We start from the raw sequence: 22670 nt of genomic DNA on the forward strand, positions 1-22670 counted from the left end.
AATATATGTATATGTTATATTATACACATTTATCCTAAAACTTACTCAGATTTGTTTGTGTGTGTGTGTGTAGTAAAATGTCATTAAAGGGCCTCTTTCACTCTCTCCAACTTTTTGTCCCAAAAGATAAACTTTGTCAGTTATTTGGTATGCAACTTGATATCATTATAGATCCTAAGGCATATACTTTAACATATAGGGTGGGGCAAAAGTAGGTTTACAGTTCGTATGGAAAATAATACAATAATTTATAAATAATACAAGAATAAACTGTGTTTTGTGCACTTAAAACTGTAAACCTATTCTGCCGTATCTTGTATTAAGGTACTAATTTGATAGTATTCAATATTTTTTAACCCCCAATTTTTTTTTGAAAAATTAAAACAAGACCATAGAGAATAGTGTAATATTTGTGCTCACTATTCTAAATTGCTTATTTTGCTACCTGTTTTTTTAAGGAATGAAACAAAGTTGAAGTTCCTAATATGTATTCAAAACATGATAAATGTTTTATGCATTTAAAAATTCGCAAAATTATATTACTCTATTTACATCTTATTTCAGCTTGCTTTTTCCACTCAGTAGCTGATGTTGATGTATACAGTGTTTGCTCATTCTGAAAGTTTTAAATTTTTGTTTTTCCTTTAAAAAAAAACCTTTTTTAAAAAATTATGCGGTATTTAAGTGTGTGCATTAGGAAAACTCAAATTAACTGCATTCTGAAAAATAAGTTCCTGAGATTTCCTTTCAACAATATCTTTTGAAACACAGATAAAATTACTTCCTGTCTCTTAGTTTCCTGTATCCATGGCAACCCCTGTTTTACACACAGACTGTGGAGGAACCAATGTGAAGAGTGGTGTTTCCTGAGCAAACTGTGACTTAAAAAAAAAAAAAAGGTAGATGGGTGGAGGTCAGCCGCTCCGCAGAAAGAAATGGCGCTGAGAAATTTCTCTCTTCAAATTTAGAAAGAAAACCTTTACTTGAGTCAGCTGAGTGCTAATAGTATGAATTTCCTGTTCTTGGTAAGACTGTTTATTTAAATATGAACTTTTAGCTGAATCAAAAAATAATTTGGTTTGTGAAAAACTGTAGCTTCAATAGTGTTTAATTTTTTTTGTAATGAATTTGTGTTTTTATAAATTTTAATGTTATTTAATTGATACTGGCTTTAAGTTGATAAAGGAACATGTTATATCCAAAGACCGGTATTTCTGCATTATCATTTGTCACTTTTGTTATCGTCGATTGTAATATTTTAAATGAACTTAGCAAACATTTTATTTTGCAGTTCATTAAGTTTGAGTTACCATTTTGTCAAACAGTGGGTTAATGGCCTGGAGTGCTAATAGTCCTAGAACATATTCCAAACTCATTATTTTATGCTATCATCATAGTATGATTTATGTGTACTTACTATTATTGGCTGGTTCTAATAAAAATAAAACAGAATACAGAATTCCTGGCATTATAAAACTTTCATTTTAAGAACTTTTTGATTATTTAAAGTTTTACTTTCTCTTTTTATAGCTCATTCTGATATGAACAGAAAATCCAAGAACAGGGCTATGTGTGCATTACATTTCTCTCTGCCTTGCCCGCAACTCTTTCTTCTTGTTACCTGCAATCCTGTATTATTATTCCATAAAGAGATACTTGCAAGTGTGTCTGTTTGCCAGCTCTGCACTGGGAGACAAATTAATTGCCATAACTTAGGCCTTTCAAGTATTCCTAAGAATTTTCCTGAAAGTACAGTTTTTCTGTATCTGGCTGGAAATAATTTATCTCATATAAATGAAAGTGAATTAACAGGACTTCATTCTCTTGTAGCATTGTATTTGATTAATGCTGGCGTTGTGTGTGTATCCAAAAGCTTTTGTTCACTTGAGGCGCCTCTATTTCCTATATCTAAATAATAATTTTATGAAACGCTTGGATCCTGGAGTATTTGAGGGGCTTTCCAATCTTTGTAATTTATACTTACAGTCTAATCAAGTATCCTTTGTTCCAAGAGGAGTATTTAATGGTCTAGTTTCAGTTCAGTACTTAAAGTTACAAAGAAATCACCTCACTGTCTTTGAGTGGTACCTTTGTTGGTATGATTGCTCTTCGGATACTTGATTTATCAAACAATAAAATTTCCAGGATATCAGACGCAGGCTTTCAACATCTTGGAAACTTGGATTGTTTGTATCTAGAAGGTAATAATTTAACAAAAGTACCATCAGATGCTTTTGAAGTACATAAGAGTCTTAACAGACTTTCTTTGTCTCATAACCGTATTAAAGCAATGCAGCCCTTTGCATTTAAAGGACTTGTCAACTCAGAATATTTGCTTATGAAAAACTGAAGAATTAAAAACATTACTACGGATGGGTTTAGTGGAATTAATAGTCTTAAACATTTGATCTTAAGTCATAATAATTTAGAAAATTTAAATCCTGACACATCTAGCTTGCTAAAGAATTTAATTTACCTTAAGTTAGACAGAAACAAAATAATCAGCATTGATAATGACACATTTGAGAATGAGGGAGCATCTTTGAAGATCCTTAATCTGTCATTTAATAATCTTACAGACTTACATCCAAGGGTCCTTAAGCCATTGTCTTCATTGACTCATCTTCAGGCAAACTCTAATCCTTGGGACTGTAACTGCAAACTATTGGGCCTTCGCGACTGGCTAGCATCTTCAGCCATTACCTTAAACATCTATTGTCAGAACGCCCATCCATGCGCCGCAGAGCATTGCATTATATTAAGTGGATTGACGGTACAGATTGCGTTACATCTTCGACAAATATATCCAGAGCTTGGGCTTTAAAATCTCTTCATATTCGTCACAAGACCACTGCGTTAATGATGGCCTGGCATAAAGTAACCACAAATGGGAAACATTTGGAAAATACTGAGAGCGTTTCTTTCGGGGAACAGATTCATACTTCACCTTCCAGTAGATTTTTTCAAGAGAGTACCTTTGTTAACTCACTAGAGACTACTGCAGTGTTACCTGTGCAGATACAGCTTACTTCTTCTGTTAACTTGAACTTGGAAAAAACCAGCACTCTACCAATCGATGCTGCTTCAGTATCAGGGAAAACATCTCTGATTTGTACACAAGAAGTTGAAAGGTTAAATGAGGCTTTTGACATTTTACTAGCTTTTTTTATCTTAGCTTGTGTTTTAATCATGTTTTTAATCTACAAAGTTGTTCAATTTAAACAAAAACTAAAGACACCAGAAAACTCAGGGGAAAATAGACTTGAATACTACAGCTTTTATCAGTCTTCAAGGTATAATGTAACTGCCTCAGTTTGTAACACTTGCCCAAATTCTCTCGAAAGCCCTGGTTTGGAGCAGATTCAACTTCATAAACAAATTGTTCCTGAAAATGAGGCCCAAGTCATTCTCTTTGAACATTCTGCTTTATAATTCACCTAAATAGTGGCTGTAAGAAACTTCAGTGCCATGGACATGAATAAAACTGAAGCCTCTTTGTAGAATTATAAACTTTATTTGGAAATATAATGAATTACATGAAGCTTAGCATTAATAAATAATGTTTTTAACAACTTGTGAATACTGTATTTATTCAGCAAATATTTTCTTTGATGGGCATTATATTAAGTAATAATAATAGCTAACATTTCTGTGTACCAAGCGCTATGCTAAATACTTTAGATGTCACATTTAATCTTTAAAAAGCCTTGTAAGATAGTACTATTACATTTGACAGATAAGGAAACCTAGGCAGAGTGAGTTCGAGGAACTCTCACATTCTCACAGCTTGTGACACTGTTCAGGTTTGTCTGACTCCAAAGCCCATGCTTTTAATTTTATGCTGCACTGTTGCCTAGGTGCTAGGGTTATAATTGTGAACAAACACAGTTCCTATTCTTGTTAGAGCTAAAAACCTAGAGGAGGGAACACAGGGATACTGGACAGGATTGTAAGCATTGCACTTAGAGTGCTGTAGGGCATGACATATACAGAGGTGAGAGGCAGCTTTATGAGAAAAACAACATTGCAGCTGGATCATGAAGGATAAATAGGAATTAGCCCAGTGAGAAGAGCTGAGTAATAGGTAGAGGTAACATCATATCAGCAGGGTTGAAGAAAGAAAAAGAATACTGCTTTTTAGGAACTAAAATTCAGTACAACTGGAGCTGCGAGTGGTGGTGTAAGGTTTGCAGCTAGAGAGGTATCCCATGATGAAGGATGTTGTAATTTTTGTGTTTTTCCCTAGGGAGCCATGGAAGGATTTAAGCAATGGAGTGACATCATCAAATTTATTTTCTAGGAAGTGCTCCTGAAAGGAGCAACAAGACTAGAGGATGATTAATTGGTTAGGAATCTGAATCTCGAGTCCAGGGCAGAGAGGACGGATTCTAGAACTACTTTGGAAGTGAGATGAACTGCCTTGGTGGTTGGCTGGTGGGTGGCCGGTGAGGGGAAAAATAAACAGTGTTAGGTTTTTTGCTTAGGCAGCTTTATGCGGCATTCACTGAGCAAAGGAAGCAAGAGGAGTAGAGATATGAGCGGGGCAAAATTAAGTGTTCAATTATAGATATATTGAATTTGAGAGTCACATTGGATCTGTAAGTGAAAATATCCAACAAGCAGAAGATAGGGAGTGGGATCTGTCTGGTAAAGATGAATTCTAACCTTACATCTGTCCAGCACACTGGAATTATATGATACAGCCTTAACAGTGATTTTGGGAGACGGGTAAGTGAGGAAGAAAAAGATGAAAGAGCCCTGAGGAGATGTTAGTAGCCTTGACCAAGAATCTTTAATGTAGACAGATGGTCATTGAAGTCATGGAGACAATGTAATGTTTTTCTCTATTAGCCTAAGGTAATACTTGTGTAGCACTGTCCAGGATATTAAGTATACTAAGTGCCCATACTGGATCTGTTAATAGTGACCTGACCTACAAATATGTATTAAAAATTTCCTCTCGAACATATATTTATGTCTGTACTATCTTTCCTTTTCCCCCAAGTTTTCTGTGTTTTTTTGTTTTTTATCATTAAAAGTTATTACTATTCCTTTGAAATTAGCCTGGAAGAATCTGGGAGTGTTTAAAGTAAATGGTAATTATGGAGTTTGTTTTGTGAAACTGAAATAATTATAAGGTGTGCTGTGTTACCCATTGTACATAAAGTGCTTCTCACACTCAGAATCACCTGGAAACCTCAGTAAAACACAGATTGCTGTCCCCACTCCTTCCAGAATTCTTGATTCAGTAATGGAATGGGATCTGTGAATTTGCACTTAAACAAGTTTGTTGATGCTGCGGGTCTGGGGACCATGCTTTGGGAACGACTGCCATAGGTATTTGAGAAAAAAGCAGAGAGGAGCTTAGAAGCAGTTTTGAGATATACTAGAAGTTGCAGAGAAGTTAAGGCTGCAACCATCTCCCCCCAAGAGTTTTCAATGTTCTGTTTTTTCCTGACTAGTTTAACTTTGTCCTTGATTGTGATTTTAGTAGAAAACGTGAATACATTTCTAAAAAAAATTTGTTCTTACATAAACTACTTGTTTAATTATGGAAGAGTATGTGGTGTTTGTTTCACCTTGAATGACATTTTTAATAATATACATTTTTTGTTGTGTCCTACCAAACCCCTACAACCTCAATTAGGTGTTTGTTTTTTAAATACGTTTTTATTGATTTCAGAGAGAGGAAGGGAGAGAGAGATAGGAACATCAATGATGAGAGAGTCATTGATGGGCTGCCTCCTGCACGCCCCCTGCTGGGGATCGAGCTGCAACCCGGGCATGTGCCCTGACTGGGAATCGAACCTCGATCTTCTGGATCATAGGTCGATTCTCAACCGCTGAGCCACACTGGCAGGGCAGGTTTTTTCTTTAATTACTAAAAGTACATACTCATTGGAAAAAAGAATTCATACAATACAAAAACACTTAAAGTGTAAGTTGAAAACTCTGCCCTGTTCCCTTTCCCCACCACCTAAAATCACATCTTAAAGATGATTAGGAGCAGCATAGGTGACTGTTTGCAGTTGGGAAAAATCCATGTAACAAAGTATTTATCTTGATCCTAAAACCATTTTACCCCCAATTTAAAGAAGGTAACTTAAAAATTATATCAATTTTTTTGTTTTTGTATAATTTCTAATTGATTTACGCTCAACTAAAAAACTTTAATCTCATTAATATCAATTTTTATGTGGAGCTATAGTTGTACACAGTGATGTTCATTAAGTGTTCATTCCAGTTTTTGTCAGTAGCCATTTCTTCTATAAATGTTAGCTAGCTCACATTTCACTGTTGTTTGATATTTGCAGTTTTTAAAAAAACTTAAAATTAATTTGAAGTGACATGTGCATAGAAATTTTCCACTATAATTTCTGTATTTCATTATTTCACATTTTGAACAGCCCCACTTTGAACTAAACAGTAAAGTTGACACCAAATAATCTTAATTAATTTAACTAAAGAAGCTTGGCTTACTCTTTAGATTTCTGTATTTCTTTACCATTTCCTAAAGGTTCTTGATTAGAGTACTCAAAAATAGGTAGGCTCTAACTTAAAATGATTATGGTTCAGAAAGATAATTTTAAATATGTTTCCATTTTTTCCATTGAATTTTATAAAAGGTAGTTTAAGATTCCAGGGCATACCCCCAAAAAGTCATCCCTCCCCACACCTCCACACTCCCTACCACTCTTAACAAATAAATACAGAACTCAGCTACCACTTATTTATAATATTATGAATTTTAAATACATTCAGAATTCCAGCATGGAATTTCAGAAACATGTCTCTTCTGAGATAACTGGGAATGTGTTCCCAGTCCCGTCCTAGCAACAAAGCAGGGGCATTTGGTGTCAGATTATCAGTGAGGGCTTCGTTGGTATGGGATAGAGACTTCAACAGGGTGAGCAGAAAATAGACGGTTACAGGTGATATAGTGGGAGTCGGGTAAAGGAAGACAGAGGTGTCTTGTGGTCTTCAGGAAGTGAGGGATTTCCAGTGTTTGATAGCTGGAGGCTAAGTGCTAGGGAAAGGGAAAGGGGGCCTTGTACGAGAGTGAGGGATTGGCCTTAAACTGAGAGGTAAGGAGCAGGAGAGGATCTCTGGATACCTCTTTGTTTTCCATCAGGTTCTTACTCAGTGGAGTCCTGGACTTTCTCATACACAAAGTTTCAGGGTTACTTTGTTCATTTACTCTGCCTCTTGGCCGCCTGTGTCTTGAGTCAGCAACAGTTAGATTTGTATTCTCTTCTCTCCTTTCACCTTGTATATTTTTAGAGATCCTCTAAGTAGTAGAATTTATTCAGGTATCACCTACACCAATATTAATACATGATAAATATTTACCCTTAGACCACACACAGTATTTTAAAACATTTTTATTAATGTATAAACCACATACAGAGGTAGATACACCTGTGTAGCCACCACTCAGGTAAAGAAATAGAGCATTCAGACATAACATATGCGTGCACAGTTCTTGAACTTAGGAGTTATATAAGCACCCAAGTGTTTAATCTTTAAGGTGGAGGGGGACCCACATGAAGTCAGGGCCTTATTTAATTATCTTACTTGTGCCAGAACAATTACAATAAAATCTATCATATTTGTTTTTAAGGGTGGCAAAAATTGGTAGAAAAAAACCTAGAGAACCTTTTAAAATGTCCAACATATACAGTGGGGAGGTCATACCTCAACCCCATAATTACCACATCCCTAATAAATTCTTTTATGTTTTACAAAACAAGAACTAGTCTGTCAAGTGATTTCTGTAAGCATCCAAAACAAGCATTGCTTGATTGGGCTTCAGCCGAATGTCTTTTCCAAATAGTTTTGCACCAGTCTTCGATCATCTCCTTTTTTAATGGGACCTTAGTATGTATTCATTGGGCAGTGTTTCTTAAAGCATAGTCTTTCTCTTGAAAATCACATAAGATGGCAGTTTCTTTTCATAATTCATTGCAGTTATTTTTTATTATCTTAATAATCACTTTTTTTTCCTTGTGTAGGTGCACCCAAAAAGTTATTTAGGGGAATGGTTTATAATATAAAAACCCTTGTAAGGATCATTGTTGGGTGTAAAAAAATTAAATTTCATTTTAAAGGAACTTAGTGAATTTCCACTATGAATTTTGTTTCCATTCCATTTTTTATTCCATTTCCTTGCCAGTATTTGTCAAGGGAACTAGATTTATTAATACACTTTTCCATGACCATGCAGAGAATTACCGTGTAGAAAGGATATATGTTTCCATTTAAGTGACAAAAGTATTTGTGGCCTTGGTCCTGGAAAATATCTAGAGGGGAGAACAAACAAACTAATTTTAGTGAAAATGTCACCACTTTTGTAGCCTCTGATGTGGTAGAAATTTTGTAATAGGACTGATAAATCAAGGCTTTCTTCTGTTGCCATTTTCTTTCAATCAACTGGTATTCTTTGCTAAATCCTGTTAAACAATATAAGCAAAAAAGTATAGTTAAGAGAATATTTTATTTGGTTGTTGGCTTTTAGTGCTTAAAAACATTTTATTTTTTAAATTACCCTAATTTCACTGACCTCTTATATTTAAGATATAATAATAATGTGAGAATAACTTCAAATATTAAGTGTGATGTACAAATAGTATAATTACAGTCTGGTAAGATCAGAGAAAATTCTAAAGTGATTTATTTCTTCTTGGGCTTGCTACTCTGAAAAACTGTAAATCAATTTTATGTTATAAAACTGTTCAGAAAAGGTAACTGAAAATGCTGTTTCTGCATGCCTGTGTTCCTCTGTCCAAGGGAATTGACGTCATACAAATACGTAAACCCATCACAGAGAAGTCATTTAAGGCACATGCTCTATGCTGATGGGTCAGTTATACAAAAATGGAAATGGTCACTCGAAAAATACCAATGAAAATTGGACAAGGAGGAAGAAACTAGAGTCTTGTTTGCATTCAGTCTAATGTTTATTATTTAGGCTAACCAAATGAATATAACATTTCATGTACTTATGCCCTTGGGGATTAAAATTTTTTCTTTATCTTTGTAAAGGCATTTTGTTTTCTGAACACCCGTGGTTGGCTTCATAAGGATAGGAAAGGACAAGTAATTTTGAGCCTGCATGGTGGTTTAAGTTAGTTGAACAAGAAAGATGGATTTTTTTTTTTAAGTACATCTTTTTATAGTGCAAGGAAAAATCACTTTGCATGAAGTTTCTGCAGTTCATATACTATACAGATAGATACTTTTATAGACCCAGAAAATGCTTTAAAGTATCATACCTCTAGTAAGTCCTTAGTCAAGATTAAGAACTATGCTCTTACTCATGTGCATTTTACTGAAAAGACAGATTACTGAAAACTGTGTGAAATTGTTTTAATGATCAAATGTCTTTGCTAAGTAGTTTTTCATATTCTCGTCTATTCATTTAATGTTTGTGTATGTGTAACATCACTTATCACATACTTGAGAAGGCCTGTCTTCTTTCTATAGCGTTATTCGTGATTTGTGTCTATGCAGATAAATTAATATATCACCCAAGTCTGTAAAATATGAAAAAAAAAAAGTACTTATGACAAGTAAAAAGGAAGAAAATGTTCTGGCTACTAATCTTTTCCCCCTTCAGTTTTACTTTCATTCCCCTCATATACGTTCATTCTTCTCTTATCCTTGGTGTTAAACTTTCCTTGCATTTTCTCAAATGACTGTTTAATTTCTTTGTCCTTCCTGCAGACTTTTAGTTCATGATTAGCTCCTGAGCTTGCAGCACAGCTTTTCTCAGCCTTTCCCTCTCAATCATAGAACAGGTAACACTCAAAAGTGCAACAACACACTTCCTTATGTGCATTCAAAATTGTGTGCGCTGGACTTTAAGCTCCCTTTAGTTTCTGAGTTCCTGAGGTGGCCACCTTTTTTATCCCCAAGGACTATAATGATGGCTGACACATTTTATGGGCTCAGAAAATGTTGACTAAAATGAATCGACTTAACTGTGGCGACCTAGTCATTAGGAAGGGTTAGCTTGGGTAATATGACCACTTTTTCTAATCACTTCTTTCTATTAGTGTTCTGGTATAAGTACACCTCCTATTTATTAATAGTCCACGAACTAGTCTTTTGAAGTCTGTTCATGGGACTCCATCAAGATGTAAAGTTTTGTCTGCCATATTCAGTAATCATGTTGTTTTGTTTTGCTTAGCTCCAGAGTGGTGTTTTTGTTTGTTTTGTTTTTTACTGTACTATAGAAGCTAGTGTAGAATTTAGCTGATCTTTTCAGAACTCGAGGTTGCTATGTCCTGGTTAATGTGAAATATCACTTCTTAGAAAACACTGGCTTGAGGGGTTAAAAACTGAGTGAGATCTAAAATAATTACATGGTTTCTCTGGCTACTTTCACTTTTCCATGTTATACCCGACACCAGATTTGAATGAATGTGCATGAGAGGACAATTAGAGGATGACACACTGAGAAGAATTCTAATAAAGTATTACTCATAGCTCCAGTTACACATATAAAACAAAATTGCAGTGTTTTTCATTAAAAACAAACACACACACAGAGAAAGTAATACCTAGTTTCTGCTTGTATTTAAAGAAATAGTGCATATGAGATTATCTAAGTACATGCCTTTTATTATTTCCCCTTTTTCCTCCAAACCTATTTTCATTTCATTCCTCTGAGGGTTTAAAGCTCTCTTTTGACTGTTTCATTTTAAATGTCTAATCACATTTTAAAGCATTTTATTCAGAAAAATTGTATATTATAAAAAACAAGATTGAGTCTTAATTTGTAAAAGACAAAGTTGAGAGTATTGTGAATAAGTGAAGTGAAGGCTTAATATTCAACACTTCATAATGAATCCTGTGTGAAGAAATAGATTTTTAAAGGCATCATTTTGAAATGTTACATTTACACATTTGGAGGGAACGTTTTATAATACTTACAAAAGAGAAAAAGAATATGTAGCTTTTTAATGCTTATTTTCTTTAAGTATGTTCTGTATGCCAGGAAAGTGCAAGCCTCTTGTGGCTTTTTGTGATCCCTAATATCTGGGGGTACTTTTCCCAAACTGCTTAGTGAGTGGTAATTGAGGGGCACCCTTTTGAGTGCTTTTTGAGCTTGAATGCTTTGAAGGTAATCATTGTATAACTCTCCTTGTACCATCGCAGAGTATGGCTACTCCCTATCCACTCTTTCTTCAGCCCTCCTCCCTCTCTAGAGTCAACTCTTCCCATTCAAAGCCAGCTCGGATACCTTTCCACTCTAGGCCATAGTCATTCTCCCCTTTTCTGAACTTGAAGTCTGTGCCTCATCCCCTCTGGCACTTAATTCAACTCCAGGGTGAGCATGGCTTTTCCTGTCTGCTGGACTTCAACACCACCCCTCCCCAAACTCCAGCTAGATCTCTGCCTCTTGTGACCTTTTCTGTGCAGCATGTCACAGAAAAGAATGAAAAGAATGACTGACTGACCGACCTGTTGACTGAGGTTGCCTCCCCTTCCTTTCTGCCTCTGGACAGTCCTCTGGAGGCAGAGGCTGGAGGGGACAATGAACTCCAGTGATCTTGATACTGAGCCTCCGAGTCCGAAGAAGCCCGGGCCAGGACTGTAGTCTTCTTCCTCAGCAGCATGGACAGGCGGAGCAGAAATTGGGCTGATATCCTTTGGCTTGTGTCCAGTCTGCTTCTGTGAATATCATTACCCGTTCTTTCTTCTCATTTTTAACACCTTTTTATTTTTTGTCAATCATTCACTAATTCTATCTTTTGACATCTTATAAATCTCAAGTTCCTGAACTCATTAGATTTTCCTTAGAACTTTTCAAGATTTATTCTGGTTCCAGACAATATCATCTAAACAATCTCATCATTTATGAGAAAGGGGTAAAGTTACTGCTTTTGGCAAGAATTGTACAGTCAGAGTTTATTTTATCTATGCTGCAGTCTGTTCATCAAAATCTCTTCTTAGCCTTGAAGGCTGTGTCTTGTGAATGCTTATGTCTGAATTGAGGTCCAGTGCTCAGGAATTGCTGTATCATTTATTCAGCATATTACCATGTTTTTATAATTACATATAACAAGATAAAACTTCTTAACCTTCTCCTAAAAAATGTGTGCCTGTGCTGATAGACATTTACATCATTTCCAGTTTTGGATTTTTATGAATAAAGCTACCATAAATATTTACATACAGATCTGAGGATACTTGTTTTGGTCTTGGGTAAATACATAGGAATGGGATTGCTTGGTTATTTGGAGCGTGCTTAATTTCATAAAAATTGCCAATGTGTTTTCCAAAATGGTTGTGCCATTTTTTATTCTTACTAGCAATCTATGGGGCGTCCTCTTGTTTCTCATTCCTGCCGCACTTGATATTGTCAATCTTCTTAATTTTATTTTTGATTAAAATCTCATTGTAGTTTTAATTTGCATTTCTCAGATAACTAATGATATAGAGCATCTTTTTATGATGTGACATGTATATATATTGTGACATGTATATATATTCTTCGGTGGAATCTCTGTTCAAGTATTTGCCCATTTTTAAATTGAGTTGTCTGTCTCAAGTTTTCAATTTTTTATATATTCTGGATCCCAAGTCCTTTGTCAGATACATGTTTAACAAATGTTTTTTCCTAGTCTATGGCTTACCTTTTCTTTTTCTTGATAGTGTCTTTAGGAGAGTAGGGATTTTTAATCGTAAACATTTTTGTATCTTCACCTTTTTGGTTATAAAACCAACACAAGACTATTATAATAAATTAAAGAATATTAAAGCGTCTCTTTCCTATCTAATCTACCCTTCTAGTATTTAAGCACACCCGTAATCTAGTGAAAGAGAAATTTTAATGTTATGTGCAAGATAAAATTTCTGCTTTAATAAATATATTTTGCAAGTTTTCTTCTGCATTTTAGAACTAAAGTTTCTCTTCATGTTCAAGAGGATAATTAGAAAAGAAAAGAAACACCTGTTGTAATACTTCAGCTTAACCTATTTTGCCCTTCTTTTATTCTAGTGTTATCCAAGACAAATTCTGTGGGATTATAAACATCTCAGTGGAGGGCCTCCATGATGTCATGACAGAAGATACTGAAACAGGAACTTATAAAGAGTAGGTGGATCATTTAATTAATTGCACTTGGACAGTACTTTGGGGGGGAGGCTGTAATTATACCCTATGTGAGTTTTGTTTGCTATCACCATATAAAAACAATATAGCAACTGTTTTAATTTTGTCTTCTATAAAGAAAAATTTTTTGTTATTTTGCTTATAATATTTGATTTTAAGTTCAACTTTATTTTGTTATAGTGAAATTCTAAATTTGGCTTCTTAGGTCTTAATTATCAAATTATAAAGTGTCTACTACAGAGTCCAGTTGAATAATGATGTCAGTTCTAGTTTTATTATAACATTCGCAAGTGAGTTTGTGTAGTTTAAATGAAAGATGTTATTACAAGTACCTTTTAAATATAATAATTTAAAAGGTTTAATGTTGCATGCTAACAATGTTGGTTGTGTTTGGCTGGTTAGTGTCTTATTGGAAAAAATTCTGACATAGTGGTTAAAGTACTTGTATGTAGTGAGTGAGTGTAGGACGTGAGGGGTAGCCGCCTGTGTTCACATGTCTGCCATCCCTATTTTAAACTTGTTATTATTTTATTACTGTTATTATGTTCACAGCCCACACTTTTTCGCTTATTTGAAATCATTTCTCACCATGCCTTTTATGTAAACATGACTCCCTATCTTTAATCTTTGTCAACAAAACAAAATTTGACTTAAATAGAGATTTTCCTGCAAGAGAATTTTTAACTTTGGTCTTATCAAAAAAAACTTTTTCATTTTCTACCTTCCCATAACGCAAAGGAATGCAATTTGCAGAATTGCAAAGCAAAAAAATTCTGCCCTGTGAATAATTTGTCATGGGGGGGGAAATGTGTGTGTGTGTATTTATATCCAGAATATACTTCATTATTAATGTGATACATCTTTTAATTCAAGGAAGGGAGAACAGAGAGTTTTTACTATACAAGTAAGTTAACTGATTCTAGAATGCAGTGAAAGAATCTGATGCATTATATAAAGCATACTTCCGTGGAGATCCACATTCATTGCAGTTAGAATTCAAGCCTACAACAGGCATAACATAGCCAGTGTGACGGAACCCAGTCCTGTTATTTTGTTCTAAAGTGCAAACTGGGATCTAGACTTTTCTAAGACATTTCATTTTATTAAATAGCTTTCAAGATAATAATATCATAATTTTCTCACTTTGTGCCTGTGCCCCTTGACCAACTAGTTGTGTTACATCATATTATGTCATGGTGGCTGAAAGCATTGCAGCTCCAAGAGATTAAGGCCATGCAGTGAGTTACGGATTGAACTCTTGATGTTTTTTTAGGTTTCTGATTTCAGTTTAAGGTTCTTACTATTTGATCCCACCAGTGTGCACTGACTGGGTTATAGGAAGTTGTCCAGAATTTTTTTTTAATGGTGGGACAAATAGGACATTCATATCCCCTGCAAGAGTGAACCTGATCAAGTTTCCGGTGTCAACATCAGTCCTTAATCCTGACTTAAAAATATTTACACAGCTGAGTCAGGAGTTGTCCTTTCCCTGTACTTTCTACAAAATATAAGAGAAACTAAGCTTTCTTTGCCATAGTTTATTGGTTAGGAACCTATGACTCTGAATAATTACTGAATTCCACTCTTCTAAACTAGGGAACAGTGAGGCTTGTTCCCATCAACTTGATTCACTAGACACTATTCCTCTCTGGCATCAGTGTTGACTAAGTAGGAGACTGTACTTCTGTCATCTCTGCTCATGGTGAAGAGCAGTGATGTAGGTAATCAAACTGAAATGATTTATAGCTGCCTGCAGGTGCCAGCGCTGTCAGGGACAAGTTCCTCACTGCCTAGTGGTAATGTCATTTGGGGCACAAAGGTGATTGTTACATAATCAATAGTGCTTTAATGATGTTATATTTTAAATTATTGCTACTGTTATGAAACATGTATAGTAATCTACAGACAAATGAAGTTTAGTGGTAGAAGAAGTATTAATTTTAAGTGTTTGTAAAGTTTCATTTTTTAGACGTAAAGGGTATACCTTATTTTGCCAAGTGGTATATGGTTCAAAGTTGCCTATAAACAAATACTTTAGAGTTTTCTACCTTAAATGCTCGAGTAAAATGCTCTAAATTTTTTGGTGTAGCCCTTTTTAAAGTGACATATCTTTTTGTAGTTAATTTTTTTTTGCTTATAAACCTAATTCATCTAGCTATTCTTCACATTTTGGTACGTAGAAGCATTAATGTTTTCAGGGCTTTTGAGGGTTTGTTTTTAGTATGTTAAAGACTTACAAATTTATTTAAAACATTTTTTTAAACTGTAGCTGTATGTTGATGTCTCATCTTGAAGAACCAAAAGCAACAGAAGATGAAGAACCACCTACAGAACAGGATAAGAGGAAAAAAATGGTAAGTTACAAAAGTAGCTTCTAAAAATTTGGGAGAACCATATATATTCTGTAGGCTTGAAAATATCTGTTAATCCATTCATCTGTCCCTGGTTGAAAAATTAAAGTAAGCTAACTGAGTTTTGAATTGGGAGTTACTACTAAAACAGATTAATTTTATTCCTTGATATGAAGTAATTGTTTCTTATCTTAGCAGAGCAGAGGGTTTGTTCTTTTACTCATAGGAAACGTGGCCCTCAAACCTTACTGAAGTTGTGATGCTAATTCTCCTGTTTTGAGGAGATTCACTGAAGTTGTTTCATTCCAGGTTATTTCCTAGATCTTTGCAATGAATTTTTTCAGAGATGTATCACAGGCTTTTATAAAAGTGCCTTTAAATTAACTGCTAAAGTGTTTTGAAAACCATTACTTCTCACTATAGGAATTGGATAAGAAAAAAAGAACAAAAAAATAGGAAACACGTAAAACATCTTAATAACAGTATCTGCCTTACAGTAGAATAAATAAGTTCCTGTGTAAATGGTCATGTGATAGTGCCGAGTGCCTAGTAGCATGTATGTATTCACTGTCATTGTTACAGCTAATACTGCACTGCTCTGACCGCCTTCTTTTGAACTGTGTGTCAGTTTTTGATCCATTTTACTCTGCTTTTATGCTAGAGATCACCTCCCTAGCAGCTAGTGTAGAGGAAAGGACAATATTCAAGAATACATAAGACAAGAATTCTATTCCTGTTTGTTAATTGTGACCTTGAGCAAGTCACTTTGCTTCTTGAGAACCACTTCCTCACCTGAGAAATGTGGGAGAATTGGTTTAATGTATTCCTAGGGCCTGTGAGTGGAAAAATGATTTGGTTTTTTTATATTAATATCATTCCTTTCCTTCCCCAACATATAGTATTCTAGTGAAGTATTCAGTTGGGTGTATACCTCTGGACTTATTTCTCCCATGAAGTGAGACTGCTAATTGGTATCCTAAATACATGGAAATGTATTTTCTTCACTGGAGTGATGATAGCCTTATGGCATAACCTAACTGTTTGTCTTTACCCCTCTGTCACCTCCTCTCTTTTTTTAAGCACTAACTTTATCATTGATGTTACAGAAAAATATAATGACATTATTCTTCATAAGATTCTGAACTTGTAAATAAGTAATAGGTATTCTGCTTCCATTTAGTCATCAGCTTTTTTGCACACGTTACTAACACCAGTTAGTCTGGTATACATATCCTTAGCAAATTAATCTACCCAAACCCTTTTTTCATTATATATAGTAGTAACATCATACAGTAGTAATTTTAATTCTCATTTTATTTTGAAGGTAGTGAAATATTATCTCAAGAGCAGTGTAAGAACATAGTTTTAGAAATAACACTTAAAGTTTCTTGATTCAGTTTTGTGATCCTAAATTTTATTTGAGAGCTGGTTATTTTATTATTATTGCTCTTATTGTAGGTAGTATCGATTTGTAAAATAACCATTATTTTTTAAGTGGCTGATTTTATTTGAAATCAGTTATCACACTAGCTATTTGATGTAGATTAAAAAAAAAATCTTTATTGATTTCAGAGAGAAGAAAGGAGAGGGAGAGAGAGAGATAGAAACATCAATGATGAGAGAGTCATTGATTAGCTGTCTAGCCTGCAACCCGGGCATGTGCCCTGACTGGGAATCGAACCCCGATCACTTGGATCCTAGGCTGACTCTCAGCCGCTGAGCCATGCCTGGCCAGTCATGATGTAGATTTTTATTATCATCTCTACTAAGTTTTCCAATGCCTTAGATTTAAGTCTTAGTCTTATGCTGATGGTACCACAGCATTTTTTAATTAATGCTGGGATTCTGTTTTTAGTCTTGAATAAATCTAATTATAAATACAGGGCTAATTTTTCAGTAACTTTTCAATAACAAAAAATTGGTTTCACTGTATCTTCAGGGTTACAAGTGTAAATTAGGTGTTTTCTTTCAATAATTATAGCATCATTCTTGTACAGTGATATCTTTAACATTAGAAAATTTTTGAGAAATATCTAGATGTTTCTTGGTTGTAATTTTAAAAGGAAGTATTTGCTTATAGATGATTATAAATTAATAGTTAAAAGAAAAACCTAGCAGTGAAAGGTTTTTTATTTTAAAATGAAATTGTTTATTTACTAGGAAGAAAAGTATAGCTGTTTGGTTCCCAGGTTATGTAATTGAAAGTTTGATTTACTCAGTATTATTGTCTTAACGTGTCCCTAAAATATGGTATCTGCACTTTATTAGCGGATAACAGTAGTGATTGTATGATCCGTTCTGAGGGGGAAAAATTAGTTGAAATTACCCAAGAAAAGATACATAGGGTAGAATTGGTGGAAAAAATCATTAAAGCAGTTTTTATAATTGTGTTGCTGATGTTAAGAAGCTAGAGGAAAAACTAAGTGTGCTAAGTAGACACTCGGAAGGTATTTTAAAAAGACTCAAAATAGATTTCTAGGGATTAAAACTCCAGTATCTCCATATCATACATACTTTATTTAGACAAGAGATGTTAATTTCCTACAGTATGGTAGGGCTGATGTAGATTAGGTATTCCAGAAGAAAAGATTAGTAAACTTGAAGACATAGCAATAGAAACGATACAAAATAAAACAATGAAAGACTGGGAGAAAAAAAGAGCTGTAGGATAGCTTCAGGCAATTTAATATACAAGTAGTTGAAGTCCCCAAATGAAAGAATGGAAAACAAAAGAAATATTTGAAGAAATAATGGTAAAACCATTTTCCAAATTTAATGAAAACTTTGAACTCACAGATCCGAGAAGCACAGAGAACTCCAAGCACAGGGAACAAGACCACACAAGGCATAGCAGAATCACATTGCCACTTAAATCCAGTATTAAAGGAAAAAATCTTTAGAGTAGTCAGGGTGAAGGAGTCTCATATAGAGAGGAAAAGAGATAAAAATGATAGCAAACCAGCCTACTCAGAAGCTGGTTTCTTGAGAAGAAACTCAGATCTAAATTGTTTATTAAGAATATTTTTATTGACATCTAATAAAACCATTGTAAAAAATAATTTGTTTTTATGCCTTTGCCTCTTTGAAATCTTTAAAACTTAATTCTTAAATTTTAATATTAAATAACATCTTGAAAAATAGTGATTATAAATTATTGCTTCTCATTTTACAAAGAAAGCAGTTGTGCTGTTAAAGTATGTTTATATCACTTACTTGCTGACACATATTTTTGGTCAAATCTGACTACCTTAATGTACATTCATTAAAAATGTGCATGTCCCCACTCTCCTTACTCCTTTGTTCTCTTAAAAGCATTTCTCTGTTTACTCTTAGGAACCAAATAATCCTACCTACTGTAGTTACACAATTGCTTCTCTTGAGCTCACACAATGGCAATAGAGGAGCATCTTCAAAACAAACGATTTTTCTTTCGTATTGTTCCATATACATTTCTGAATGCTTACCGTGTGCAAAGCATTGATCTTTGTAATTAGTATTTCCTCTGTGAGCTTGAATATCTGCCCACAAACCTGTTTTCTGGTGCATGTTGATCAATAATATGTACACATTCTTAAAAATAATCAATACCGTTAGTTTATTACAAAGCCAGTTTCTTAAAATGGGAAGGTTTATCTGTTGTTTTAATCAATGCATTGCTCAGATTCTTGCTTCTCTAAGCTCTGTTGTTCACTCCTCTTAATACACGCTTACCTTCACTTCTGGGTGATGCTGAAACATACAAAGGCTCTCACGACACACGGCTCTATCTGAGGCTGGCTGTGGAAAAAGTAGTGAAGATTTCAAGTTATAGATTTAACATAACTTTCCTGTCATGCAAGCCCCTTAAACTTCCCCAAATCTTAGACATGCACAGTTGTAGGAGTAATTCAGCTCTTACAACCTGCAAAGTTGCAAGTGACATTAAGCAATCCAAGAGGGTAAGAAATGATCGAAATAATCCCACTCAGGTGTAACGAGGACTCAAATTGATAGCTAGGCGGTCTCCTGAGATAGTAGTTCTTTCTGTTGTAGAGCTAACATGTTAATCAAAATAGTTTGGGCCGAGCTGGGCGTGGCTCAGCAGTTGAGCATCGACCTAGGATCCAGGAGATTGGAATTGGATTCCCGGTCAGGGCACATGCCCGGGCTGTGGGCTCGATCCCCAGCAGGGGGCGTGCAGGAAATAACCGATCAATGACTCTCTCATCATTGATGTTTCACCTCTCTCCCCCTCTCCCTCTCTCTGAAATCAATAAATATATATATTAAAAAAAAAAGTTCCTTCACGTAAAGTTATTATAAAAAGAAATAGTTTGAGATCCAGAGGTTAAGATCTTTCCCAGTAGGCTACGTAATAGTAATCTAAAGACACTGGAAAGAAAATTCTACCCTTGGAATTAAATAAAGCAATGGCTTCTGAGTTTGTGTTTTCCGTTGAGATTTCAGATTAATTGCCTGCTGACGTCAGTGTTGTTCTTGAGTATTGCAAAGCAGGCAGCCTCATTATTTCTTCATCATTTACTTGCATTGTTACTAAAAACCTTAATCAGGAAGAGTTCAGTAACCTCACCACTGTTCACTTGGAAACTAGCAATGTGGCTCTGATTCGGGTAAATAAAGCCTTTGTGCTTATAGATGAAGGATGTGGCCTAGTTTGGGAGAACTTATTTCAGTAACTTAGGTAGCATTCCAGTTACCCTTAGACTGTCTTCTTGGCAGTTTTTCCTACTTTCATTCCTGCTTTTCCCTTCTGCTTCTTTCAAAGCATTGTCCTACATAAGGAAGTTCCTATTCTGAAGATACCTTTTTTTTTTAATAGCTACACATGATGACATCCCATTGAATGGCACTCTGTCCCATCTATCTCTTGAGAACAGTTTTTAAAAGGTAGTCCACCAGCAACTGGGGGTTCTTCAAACCTTTTCAAGAGTATTGTTATTTCATAATAAGACTAAGTTTTTAAAAAATATATCTTTATTGATTTCAGAGAGAGGAAGGGAAAGGGAGAGAGAGAGATAGAAACATCAATGATGAGAGAGCTGTCATTGACCAGCTGCCTCCTGCACAGCCTGTGCTGGGGATCCAGTTGGCAACCCGAGCATGTGCCCTGACCAGGAATCGAACCATGATCTCCTGGATCCTAGGCCAACTCTCAACCACCAAGCCACACCTGGGCAGGCAAGACTTAAGTTTTTTTTCATTGTGTGAACACTTGCGCTGTGGTGCAAAAGCATTGTTTGGTGCCCTCTGGTGGGTGTAAGTGCTGGCACCTGAGCGCCAATAGGGCGATGGTGCAAACTGTACCATAGACATCATTTTCTTCACTACCACACACTCCTGGTTCTTTGTGTTTTAAAGCCACTTTCATTTAAGAATGTCCGTGGTGAAGTAGTACAAATTATTAACTTGATTAAATCTCTGCTCCTGAGTACACATTTTAAAAATGTTTTCCGTGTCAAAATGGGAATAACCTGTGACATGGTTGTCTGGAGGAAGAGTACTTTTTTGATTGAGCTGTGAGCTGAATTAACTGCCTTTTTCGTGCAGCACTATTTGAATGTAGAAGAACGGCTGACATAATCATGATTAGTCAGATTTGGTGTTTGGTGTACATCTTCTCAAAAGCAAACCTGTCACTTGAAGGAAAAACCACTAACAATTTAGATTTATGTGGCCAGCAGTGGTACAGGTGTTATCCCAAACTATGGGCAACATGATAGTTAGCAAGCAGTAACTTGCTTAATGTACTTACTCTAATTACAAGTGAACCTGAGCATCTTCAAGATGTTTATAACTCATTTATATTCCTTTGTTTGATGAATGGCTTATTCATATTACCGCCCCCCCCCCCCCCATTTTTCTATTAGAAATTTTATTTGGTTGTCTGTTTTTTGCTTTTAAATAAGAGATCTCTGACCGGTTGTATTTTCCAAGAATGGGCATAATAATATCTCCCATTCCACACGTTGTTCTTACAGTGTGCCTTTGACACTCTTTCCCATTCAGAGGTTGGGACTTTATTTCCTCTCTTGAAGTTGTCCAGCTTGCTGATGATGCTTTATGACTTCCAAGTGTAGCTGATAATGTACAGCTTCCACCTTGTTCTTGGAACCTGCCACCACGCTGCAGGGAAGACCAGGCATCCACAGGGAGACTGTAGGTCTTGTTTCCCTAGCTGAGGTCCCGGGTAACAGCCAGCATCAACTGTTAGACACGTGACTGAGTGACCCTTCAGATGATAGCAGTCCCAAGATGGCTGGCGTCACTTCGAGCCTTGAAGTCTTCTCAAATGAAGCCCCACAGATCATGGAGCGGAGATAATCCATCCTCACTCTCCCAGTATAATTATGGATCCACAGAATCCATTAATATTAAAAAATAGTTATTTTATTTCACCTAGTTTTGAAATAGGTTGTTAGGCAGCAATCAATAATCCTATAATCAACAAGTTCTACAGTTGAAAGAAATCAGCCCTCAATTTTTCATCAGTGTTTCCTTCAATTTGGTGTATGTTTTTTAAAAATTGGTAAATTTAAATGTATTAACTTGTTGCTGCAAAGGAGAATGCATACATTGGAGAATTGTGGGATATATTACAATGGGTGAATCCAGGAAGAGTTTTACAGGGTGTTGTAGGGAGCTGGGGTTGTCATTGAGTAGTCTTGTCGGGGATTGGCCAGAGTATATAAACCAGTCAGGTTGCTGCACAGTTGGTAGTATTATCTTTAACAGACAGGTCCATGCTGTTACCACTGGATCAGTTCGTCAGTTATCTTGTCTTGTAACATGTGCTCTAAATGAGCTGTGTTAAAGGAGTATGGGTTTAGATTGTTTTTATTGCCTGTCGGGGTTTAGGGTAGTTTTTGTTTTGTCAGTCTTGGTACAGTTTTGCAGATTGTGGTCTCTGCTTCAGTTCTCAGGTACCCCTTGCAGCTATCAGTGGGGCTTGCTTTCCACTGCATCAAACTCCCCTTTGGAAAGATGAACTGCCCAGCTGGTGTCGCTCAGTTCGATTCCCGGTCAGGACACACACCCAGGTTGCGGGCTCAAGCCCCAGTGGGGAGTGTGCAGGAGGCAGCAGGCCAGTGTTTGTCTCTCTCCTTTTTCCTCCCTCTCTAAAATCAATAAAAATGTTTGTTTTTTTAAAAAGAAGGATGAACTGTTATCTTCTGGGGACATGATCTGCACTGCTCTTCGAG

General features: G+C 35.5%; 1 protein-coding gene across 5 annotated transcripts in view; it reads left to right on the plus strand.

Annotated features, from left to right (window-relative positions):
* IPO11 (importin 11) overlaps positions 1-22670 on the plus strand; it is a 135862-nt gene that overhangs the window by 107577 nt on the left and 5615 nt on the right. For 4 of the 5 annotated variants that reach the window (XM_016198752.2, XM_016198749.2, XM_016198751.2 and 1 more), the window contains 2 exons: positions 13007-13102; positions 15390-15474. In XM_016198752.2, the coding sequence (XP_016054238.1) occupies positions 13007-13102; positions 15390-15474 (181 nt within the window). Of the gene's footprint in view, positions 1-2579; positions 3605-13006; positions 13103-15389; positions 15475-22670 lie in introns of those variants that run through there. The other variant, XM_016198754.2, reaches the window with a different exon arrangement.

The sequence above is a fragment of the Miniopterus natalensis genome, chromosome 3, assembly GCF_054644295.1.
Source record: "Miniopterus natalensis isolate mMinNat1 chromosome 3, mMinNat1.hap1, whole genome shotgun sequence".
NCBI lineage: Eukaryota > Metazoa > Chordata > Mammalia > Chiroptera > Miniopteridae > Miniopterus > Miniopterus natalensis.